The 11,542-nt window shown below is 41.8% G+C and overlaps 1 protein-coding gene across 3 annotated transcripts in view; it reads right to left on the reverse strand.

The window, feature by feature from the left end:
• The window catches only part of DCLK2 (doublecortin like kinase 2), a 74,391-nt gene extending 67,982 nt beyond the window's left edge, over window positions 1-6,409 (reverse strand). For all 3 annotated transcript variants that reach the window (XR_012688587.1, XM_075198902.1, XM_075198893.1), the window contains exon 1: window positions 5,394-6,409. Coding sequence is in view for 2 of the 3 variants with exons in the window: in XM_075198902.1 (XP_075055003.1) it covers window positions 5,394-5,808 (415 nt within the window). In the remaining variant the exon portion in view is untranslated. The remainder of the gene's footprint in view (window positions 1-5,393) is intronic.
• Window positions 6,410-11,542: the final 5,133 nt, after the last annotated feature.

Genomic DNA, 11,542 nt, shown 5'->3' on the forward strand with positions numbered 1-11,542 from the left:
TACAGATAAAATTTATGACAAGCAATGTTTTTTCCTCTTAATTAAAAATCTCTGTACAGATAAATATGCAAAAAACATTACAGCGCAATAATGAGCAATACATAGTGTTAAACATTATTGGATATGCTGTAGTGTCCCCAGTTCAAGAAAGGATGGCTAAAAACATATTGCACACGAGAAAATATATGAACTTACCTGATTATGGCATCCTGTGTTCTGTTCTCCTAGTGGGCGCGCTGGGCGAGGAGGGATCAGCAGCTGTCAGCTCACACAGGCAGTCGGGAGCAGGAATAGAGGGCAGTGGTCGAAGCAGAAATTTAGGAGTGGGGGTATAGAAAATATAAGTGAATGGAGTATGAAGGCTTGATTTTTTTTTTTTTTTTAACACTTGTCCCCTCTGTGCATTTCCATTCTTCATTACTACTTGTGTTTTATGATGGCTGCATCCCTGACATTCCCATTCTTAAGATGTCTCTCTCTTTACACTTTCTTTTACCTATGCCCCTGCACCATCTTCTCCTTTGTCCCTCTCACTTAACCCCCTGCACCACCTTCTCCGCTGGCTCTCACACATCTTCCTGTACCACCTACTCCCCTGGCTCTCTCACACGTCTTCCTGCACCCTCTACCCCCGGCTCTCTCACTCCTCTTCCTGCACCCCCTACCACCCTGGCTCTCTCACCCCCTTCGGCTCTCTCACCTCCTTTCCCAGCACCCCTTCGGCTCTCTCACCCCCTCTCCCAGCACCCCCTGGCTCTCACCCTTTTTCCCAGCACCCCCTTCCGCTCTCTCACCCCCTCTCCCAGCACCCCCTTCAGCTCTCTCACCCCCTCTCCCAGCACCCCCTTCAGCTCTCTCACCCCCTTTCCCAGCACCCCCTTCCGCTCTCTCACCCCCTTCAGCTCTCACACCCCCTCTCCCAGCACCCCCTGGCTCTCTCACCCCCTCTCCCTGCACCCCCTTTCCCAGCACCCCCTTCCGCTCTCTCACCCCCTTCGGCTCTCACCCCTTCTCCCAGCACCCCCTGGCTCTCTCACCCCCTCTCCCAGCACCCCCTTCGGCTCTCTCACCCCTCTCCCAGCACCCTCTTCGGCTCTCTCACCCCCTCTCCCAGCACCCCCTGGCTCTCAACCCCTTTCCCAGCACCCCCTTCCGCTCTCTCACCTCCTTTCCCAGCACCCCCTTCGGCTCTCTCACCCCCTCTCCCAGCACCCCCTTCGGCTCTCTCACCCCCTCTCCCAGCACCCCCTGGCTCTCAACCCCTTTCCCAGCACCCCCTTCCGCTCTCTCACCCCCTTTCCCAGCACCCCCTTCGGCTCTCTCACCCCCTCTCCCAGCACCCCCTGGCTCTCACCCCCTTTCCCAGCACCCCCTTTGGCTCTCTCACCCCCTTTCCCAGCACCCCCTTCGGCTCTCTCACCTCCTTTCCCAGCACCCCCTTCGGCTCTCTCACCCCCTCTCCCAGCACCCCCTGGCTCTCATCCCCTTTCCCAGCACCCCCTCCGGCTCTCTCACCCCCTCTCCAAGCACCCCCTAGCTCTCACCCCCTTTCCTAGCACCCCCTGGCTCTCACCCCCTTTCCCAGCACTCCCTGGCTCTCACCCCCTTTCCCAGCACTCCCTGGCTCTCACCACCTGAAAATTGCGGGCACCCCCGCCCGAAAATCGCGGCACCCCCGCGACCCCCCCCCCCCTGAAAATCGCGGGCACCCCCGCCCGAAAATCGCGGCACCCCCCCCCCCCCCCCCCGTCTTCAGTAAAAAAACAAAAACAAATTAAAAAAGACAGGAAACTCACCAGTGTAACTGGCTGCACAGCATAACGGGGGAGGGAGCTGGGGAGCGCGCAGCAGAGGTGGCTGGTTCCTCCAGCCACCAAGAAGACAGGGGGAGTTGGGCCGGCCCATATAGCCATCGGCCCTTCTGGCATTTGCCAGAAGTGCCAGATGGCCAGTCCGGCCCTGCCCACAGCACATTGTTTTATTTGTATAATTATGTGGTACATAGAGTTTAAAACATCCACTGTGTCCAGGGAGGTCTCTTCATTCCCTTGATGCAGTCCAGAGGCATGATATGGGGAAGAAATGCATAGGGACCACTACCGGCTGTTTATATATCTAACCTCTATGAACTTGCAAAGTTGAATTTCAAGAACTGCAGCAATAAAGAGGGAACTCTATGAGAAGCAATCTCCTGGGACACCCACATTACAGATAACCTGTTTGTATTATTTTTAATGTACCTGCAATATTGTTTTTTCCTATTTCTATTAAAGTAACCTGTGATGCTACACTATTTGGTTACTTATTGGTATCTTCTCTAACTAACTGGGAATTATTACCCACCAAATAAGGTGAATGGCAAAAAATGTCAAATAAGATCACCAGATGACAGCATTGTTTTAGAACATTTACATTACCATAAATGCATTGCTGCAATTCACAGTATAGTGACATGAAAGTGATCAATCTTCCTACGTGACGGATATACCCAATTGTGGAAAGTAAAATATGACCAGTTGGTAAAATTGGTATTAGTAACACTAGTATGTAGTTGTAGCTATATTTACCTTTGTATTTTTGGGTGCTTTCTAGGTAATGTAACAAAAGTGCATGCTTTTAAAATCATTAATGTATGTTGAACTGATATAATTCAACTGAACAATTGGGAAAACATTACAAAGGCACTAGGTTGACTAATACAAATCAAAGTGGTATATTTTGTATGTGCATCATCTTGTTCCAAAATGCATTAAGAACAAAGTAGAAATATGTGAATAAGCTTCCACTTGTCAATGTATTTACAGATCTTTCAACCAATAGAAAAATAAGTTTCTAATTTTCCATTCTTGGGCAACAGCCACTAAAGACAAAAGCATTGCCAACTTTGAGATGTGTTTAATTTAGTTTATTTGAAATTGCTGCTCCAAAAATGACAGTGACAATATTATGTAAAAAAAAAACAACAAGTCTGTTAAAGTAATGTCTAAGAAACACGAATAATATTCATGAGGAAGCCTTTCATGTGTCTGTTTTACAAATTAGCACAAATGTTTTAAAGTACATGGCATGAAATTTAAATGAGACTTTTCCTTTTCAGTCTTAAACAGATCTAAGAAAATCAAAACAAAAAAAGCAACATTTAAAGTGTACAGCAATCAACATCAGACTCTTCATAATACTAATCTGCCAGGTGTCACTTCAACTTCTATCACAGCCATTACAGAAAGAAATGTAATGCAATGTTGACTGCTGGATCAACATTATACTTGCATAACTTTTTATAGCCATTAATACAATATGATTTATAACTTGCTTTACCACTATATATTACTGGTTTAAAGACAAAAATGTATTCTGTTGTTGTTGTTGTTGCTGAGCTGAATAATACATTTGCAATTACTGACATATTTATATTTAACTGCACAATCTTATATTTCACTCATCCATCATAGGTTGTCATGTTGGGGTCAAAAGGCTCTCTTAATAGTGTATACACAGCATGACTGACATACTTGTAGACTTACTTTATACAAATGCACTATACCGATTGGTTAATTCAAGCAAAGGACAGGGACAGTAATGTCACAGCAGCTCAAATGACACCAGCTTTTGACCTGTATCAAATCCCATTAGGAACTTAGAGGGGCTACAGCTTGATGCAATGAAGCAGAGGTAATATTGTACTTCTTAGCTGCAGAGGTTGAACAATCTGGATTACCTTCAGAATTACAATCTTAAAATTTCAATTTTGGAGTTTAGACAGGGGCAGAGTTATAAATGACTGAACCAAACCCATACCGACATTCTGCGAAGACCTTTGTCTTCCAAAAATCTCCACAGAAGTCATACACTACTTCATCCAAATCCATAACCTTGTACAGCAACTACCTGTTCACATTTTTACAGATAATCCCAGGTAGTATGCATTTGTCCCTGAAAATCATTACCTGAACGTATCAATATCCAGGGTGACTGAAGTGTCCCTTAGATATATATGTGTATTTCTCATGGTTTTAGAAGTTTGGCTGCTATGGTTATAGTCATGTCATTGCAAACCAGTTTAACAAAGCCAATTTTATAGAGGGTTCCTAGATAAATGGCCTGTCCACTTTGGGTTAACCCCCCTAGTAGTGATTCAGTGTGGGACCTATTCTTGTGACCCCAAAGATCACACTTTATTCATTACTATCACTGAAGAGAATGTCCAGCGCCAACACTCTCATTGCTGAAAACTCTCTACACTGACAGAGGAGAGAAAAGAGGAATACAATGTAGTGGAGAGAGCATTCATCTTAGAACTCAGGGGCAGAGAAGGGGATGTACAAGTATGATCAAATCCTTGAAATAAGAATATCCCAGTGAATTAAATAGAAAGGATAGTTAAAGAAAGAATCACAAACTTCTTTAGGTACATGTGAAAACAAGTGGCTCAATGCTTCTTGAAGGCACATGAAGCAAAAGATTCAAAATACCCTATTAATAATATGGGATAACAGTGTAAAATTATTTATATAAAAGGACATGAATAAGAAAATAAGTGCAAGTAATAAATGTGCAATATTGCAGAGATAAACACTACAACTGGTGTGTGATGGTGGCAGATGCTATCTGGACCACCTGCTGATTGGAGGATTACAGAAGATGATTTGCTGCTTAGTCTAGGTAAAAGAAAAGCCTGAGATGACAAACGAGACCAGACACACAAGCTCCATTATTTCTGGTTTCTATCTGCCAAAATACAGGAGCCATGGAAAGATACAGAAAAAGTGCAAATGTACAGTATCCAATTAGTGCTTAAGACCCATAAATGGATTTGTTTAATCTCTACTATCCACTGGAGATTTCTCTAATTGCCTGTGATGTCAGTGGATCCCCTCTTGGTGCATAAACAAGTATATTGCTATTGCTTTCCTGTCATTGATTTCACATCACATGGGGAGTGTGGGAAAGCCTATATAGTCATACATTTTTCTTGAACTGTACAGCTGTAGGACATATCTCTGAACTAGATAGCTTTTGTGTAATCCCTACAACTGCTAAATTAACTGGAATCCTCAGAATCATGTGGAACCATGTGCATTCCCTCCCTTTCACACAGCAAGTACTACTTCCATGGCCTGTCACTCACTTCTGTCAAGAGCAAGTCCCAGAATACTAATGCTTACAATGAAAACCAAGAGCCATTTTGCTCAGGTAACATATTCAGCTGGGTGCATGATTGGATTGCGAGTCATCATTAAACAGTCATTCAGCAGCCAGAGACATTATATACCTCAAAAATAAAAAGCTTATTAGCTGAATAAATATACAAAATGCAATATTTAAACTAAAGAAATAATTAAGGTGTCAGTACTGTCTTAATTCAAACTATGGTTTCCTTGATATAAAATTACCTTCCTGCAGATCGTCCAGGTTGGTGATCTTTCTGCTGCCGTCCAGCGTGTAGATGCAGCGCACCCCTTGAGGGAGACTGACATTGTCAGACAGGGAGCGGGTGAGCTCCATAAGCAGCGCATCAAAGGACCTGAAACGCTCTGAGGACACGGCGTAGGGCAGCCCCTTGAAGTAGCGGTCCCCATTGCGGTAGAAACGCACCTTCTTGGCCTTCCTTTCCGAGCTGAGTGCCTGCAAGGTGCGGGTGCGGTAGAAGCTACAATGGGCGCTGTGTGCCGGGCTGGGAACCAATCCATTGCCCCTGGGTCCCGATCCGGAGTTACTGCTTTGACCTCCTCCACCTCTCCTAGATTGCGTCTGCCATTTCTTCCTCTCTTCGAAATGCTCCAGCTCAATGTTTCTTGCGTTAGCCATTGTGATTTATAGCCGGACACCTCTTCCCTATAACCGCTAATGAAACCAATCAACACTCAATAGAAAAAGCTGGCTCAATGCACACTGCAGCTAAATTCCTCTAATGTGCAGCATGAGGAATCCCGTAGCATAAGTTGCAATATAGTACATGGTATTTCTATTTGTCACAATACGTGCGAGGACCTGAGGATGTCAATGTCACTCCCCCATGAGTCCTTTCCAGAAGCCAAGCAACCCTTTATAGTGTTTTACCAAGGGAGGAGGAAAGGACCTGCGCCTCTGCAGTAGTGCCTGGAAACAATACTGCTTCTGAATACAGGGAGGCTGATCATGCCTCACACTGAAGCTGCATTGAATGGAGCAGCTCAGGCATTGTTTCCATGACAGATCCGCCTCTATCCATGGATCAGTTGTCTCCTTTGTACCTCCATAACCTTCCAATTCAACAAGGTGAACGTTTGTAGGGTGCTAGTATCCAATACTGGGAGCGCACACACACCCAGTCAGCTGCCACAATCCCTAGTAAAAGTGCAGGGTACAGGGGCCTCCCTGCGAGCCGCTGCTTCTCAGTATGATAAACCCTGCCTCATATGCAGATAACGTTTACAGTGGCAGCATCTACACCCCCGACAGATGATTGGTTAATTTTCAGCTGTGTAGGAGAACCCAGAGCTTGACTAAACCTCGCCTTGTGACATCACTAGTCCTTTTACAAGAGGATGCAGCTCTTCTGCAGTCAGGTTAAACCGTTTGATTACATGCCTACAATTCCATACAGCCAGCTATAACGTCATAATTTGTAGCTTTTTGTTAACATTCTTTTTTGAACACACTTTTGTATACATAGTTGATATTCATTTTTTATCTACTTAGCTATGATTAAGAAATTTATTTAATGTGATATTTAAAGGCCATAATAAATTTAACTGAGTTCTGCATAATTAATAAATCCTCTATTGGTGTTATTGTCTGAAGACAATATTGTATGCTCATTTGGTTTGTTAACTAAATGACATAACTGTATTAATGCCAAACATATTTTTAAGTGTACTATTTTGAAAAACGTATCTTTGAAAGCTCTCTATCATGTAATGTTACAAAATAAAATTTGAAGCTAATTGTTTAGTTCATTAACTCTTTCTTTTATTTCTTATTTGAAAAATGTGTCTGTGCAGTTACACTGTGGGAACATTTATAAAGAAAATCACACAGAAAGACTACAAAAAAGTGCAAGTTGGTGGGCAAAATTGCCCATTATTTACATTTGCAGTGCAAGTTTTTATAAATGTCCCTGGAGCAATACCTTGTATTTGTTTGGTGCTGGGTTTGGCTGAATAGGTCACTCCAATGTTTTTAAAGTGGAACATGTAACTGTGGCAGTGGTACTAACATTCATGCAGAAGCATGACATCTCACACTGTGACAGGATGGCCTGCCTATGCTGGGCTTACTTTGCCATCATGCCCTTTCGTTATCACAAAAGCGCCCTCTTTCCGCTGTAGGAGGGGCTTACAAATGCTGCCACCACTGGACTCCTTACTAGCATCCAGTACCGGGTTTCTTCTGAATAATTGACGCTGCATGTGTACCCCGTTACTGGCGTGCCTGGGCTGGTACTCTTGAGCTCTTACTATGGATCAAAGGTGCTTTGGATGAATCCCCCCTGGCCTATGTCACTGACCAGAGCTGCAGGGTAGCAGGCAGAGCGGTGGTACCGGAAAAGCTGGGTCCAACCTCAAAAACGGCCAGAGAACGGATTAGATTTAGGTCTAATCTGCATGTCACAGGAATACAGCAATATTGAAGATGTTTTCAAGCAGATCTTTGAAGCAAGTGATGTTTATCTGCTCTCAAACTGGTTGAATGCAGTGATCAGGTCAGATGAAACAAGAAGAACATTTCAGTGTACAAGACAGTGCTTTTTATACTGATTTCGACACAGGCTATTTTTAGAATCAAGATGCAATTTTTTTACACAAACATGGATTTACATGCATTGCAAAGCCAACAATATTTACACTTATCTATGAAATTCTAGAGATGCTGTGATGTCCTGCATATGGTTTTCAGATGCAGAGGATCTAGGAGCCAGTCTAAATTAAAAGTTCCTGATTTCAATGTTGAACCTTCACACATCAAAACATCTAATTAGCATGGGGCCCCTCTTCAGACAATCCAGAATACACATTCCCAAAGAAAAGTACAAACCCCAAACAAGCCACTTCCCCACATCACAACACACAAAAGACTTCCATCCACAAAGGCTTATTGTATCAGATATACACCTTAAGAAATAATGCATCTCCATTAGCAAGGTTAAACAAGAAGCAAATTTCTTCCCCTGGTCTCAGAAATTAAAGATTTCCCTTACCAAAATATACACAATATCAAAAATAAGTGCATGTGCAATCATATAAATAAGCGCCCTGCGCTATTTCCTTTAAATAAATTTATACCAGAAGTTATTTATCAGTGATCCAGTCACACACACATTCTGTGCTTTTCTCATGTCATAGATGGGAAACATTTTGGGAAGCACTGACAAGATGTGGTGCAGTGTCTTGTAGGAACTGCATGTAAATCTGCATTCACTGCAATTACTCTTTCACTGCTCATATCATCTTGCTGCATCTGCAGAAAATTAACAACTTGCCTCTACATTAACTGAAAATGCCAGTCTCCAATTGATGTAATACTACTGGCACAACACTTGGAAAAGCTGCATGAACAGCAGAAATACAATAATATTATGACATGCTAAATGAAAATTGCTTGGGTTGTCTACATAAGACTTTGTCAGGGTGAAGTTGTGCATTAACTCATCAAGGATAGCCCTCCCTCTATACATTCATTCTTATCATGTTTTTGTGCTAGAGGCTTCATTAGACCTCATTAACCACTATCAGAACTACATGCTTTTAAATGCATGCTAACAGGTATACCGCTAGAAATAATCATTGTAAGTATCACCGCACTCACTACCACTGTTACTAATGGCTGGTAGAGTTCTATTTGTGATCTACATTCTGCTGGTATAATAATACATTGTGGAAGCTTTCAGTGAGCTCCAAATCCTTGCAACAAGCACATGTGATTTACATGTGTTTTAACTAGTGTTAGAAATTCTCTCTAATAGATTTAAAATGGGTGCCTGGCGTTAATGAGCAGGCTCTCTGCTGCAGTGGTGAGGAGGATGCTTGTTTAGTGGACTAATAAAGAAATGTGTATGTATATGTACATATTTGTTTCCAACGGCTGTGGCCGGTTAGTGAAAATGACTGAAGACACATTCCCATGGGGATCATTTTCCAATTGCATTTTTTTAACATAACTGGTTCCTTTTCTATAGATTTTGATAGGATCATTATTGGGCTTCACTGTTGCTTTGATACCACACATGGGGCATTACCCAGCTAATTGTCTGATATTGCATACATATGTCAAAAGGCAGTGACGGGTAACCCGTATCTAGGGTCATATGTGCACCTCTCGTACCTTCAAAAGGGCCGTATATTACCCTAGGTCCGACTGGACATAAAGCAGAGAAATGGATTGACAGGGCATAAAGCAGGGATGTACTGGGGGCCACAAAGAGGGCCAGCCCTAGGGCAGCGTGTTGTCCATCATTCTCTTAAGGTAATGCATTTTCTTATTTAAAGATTTCCAGTGAAAAAATTAATTTGTCCATTTACATCTACTGTATATAATGTATTTGGAGTTTGACACCTCTCTTACCATTCCTATTACTGTTATTATCCATTATTTATAAAGCACTGACATATTATGCAGCTCTGTACACCAAGGGTATCATGACATAAACACATTACATACAATGACATGACACACAGAAAGATGGGTTATCTATAAAGATATCCACAAAGTCAAGATTGGTATGACGAGCACTCCTGTTCTAATGAAAAGATGCTTCATATTATTTATGTTCTATAGATTTTTAGAATTTCATTGAAACAACATCTTTATTATAATCATTTAAAATTGTATTGGTATTTGATCATACTGGTTGTTAGGCAAAATATAAAAAAAATAAATGTGAAAGTAAGAAAACAGTGAAAAAAGAAAGATTAAAAGTAAAATAACAGACCCACTGTGGGACCTGGCGTACATATCAGTGTTAGTCAAATTGATATGGAAGGTTATATCAAATAAGAGGTACAATAACATTTGACATCCCAATAATTACCCAAATTCATCACAGCGATTGATCACACACTTTTGTGTAAAATATGTGGAGGGGGATTCACTTTATACATGAGTGGATATAAATACAGAGGGGAGTCTTGCTTGCTGTATGGAAACCGATTATAAAATAGGTGTATACCACCTTATTATCTCAGTTACATTTTAACATACACATAAAGGGCCAGTGGAGGAATATCACTTAAACTACTCTATATATGTGGATCTAATAATATCCCTTATAACTTTTTGGACCGATGATTTATATGTCTCAGTATATATGACAATACAAATTATATTATGTCCCTGTATATGGTGATCATATAGGGAATGATTGTTTTTATTCCCATTGATCAATTAGGGCTTCATTTAGAGTTGGACGCAATGTGCATCTAAGACTTACATGAAAGAGTAGGAGTGGGAGTGTGCCGCAGTTTGGTAGGGTATTAGGAGTGGCATGCAACTCCAGTTGCTTCCCACTTATAATACCTTACCAAGTTGCGACCAGTTCCTGCAGCTAGCTAACTACTTGCGCCACCTAGTTCCTGCTGCACTTTTTCAGTCTTGTTTTGACGTGTGTTCCGCCAGCGTCTTGATCCGACTGGGATAGTTTTTGCGGGTAGACGCCCATAGTATCTGAATTATTCACGGTCACGCCTACATAACTCCGTGTACCACCCTTTCCCTCGTACTAAGACACAAGCAGTCGCAGTGTACACTTGCATCTGAAAAGCAGACGGAACTGTTGCTTACTGCACATGCCCCATCAGTGGAAATGTGCAGGATGTGCCTGAAATGGACTTTGTGTCCGACTCTAAATGAGGCCCTGAATTTCTCTAGGACAGATAATTGGTCTCCACATAATTTGAATTTGAAGAATTTGAAGTTGAATGTTTAAAACAACAATCACTGTGATACTACCTAATTTATGTGGATACCAATATAATTTGATAATTGATGTCCACCTCTTTGTCTCCTGTCCTGTAATTTTTTGATCCTTTTAGATTAATTAGATAAGCTATGAAAGGTGTAAATATTTAGTTCCTGTCTGATATTCAGTGGCTCTCTGGTCCTAATCATGTATCCATATACCATCTACTGCTCTAATATCAAACACTTTCTTGTTTCAGTGCAGCTGGGGGTTGGTATGTTGTACATCGCTTAAAGTACAGTATTACCTATATTATACTTCATAATTTTCTAATTTAATTATGGAAATAGTAGTCTTGTTTTAACCTATTTAGCACCTTAAGCACCATACCTTTGCTAGAGTGTCAGATGGATTTCACCCAGAAGACTCATATTCCATACTACAAGTATGTCTACTTATGGAGGCCTTATACAATTCATGTTATGCCTTCCACTTTGAAATGAACGCCGGGGGGCCTGGGGTTCCCCTAACCCCCCAGAAGGGTTAGGGATTTTGATTGAGTGAAATTAATTTTAGATGCATTTTAACACTATATAGTATAATAGAAAACATATTAAATGATGCACCCTGTGTCCCCCACCTCTCCTGTGTCAAATTACCTTTCCT

This window comes from Mixophyes fleayi, chromosome 1 (genome assembly GCF_038048845.1).
Source record: "Mixophyes fleayi isolate aMixFle1 chromosome 1, aMixFle1.hap1, whole genome shotgun sequence".
Taxonomy (NCBI): Eukaryota; Metazoa; Chordata; class Amphibia; order Anura; family Limnodynastidae; genus Mixophyes; species Mixophyes fleayi.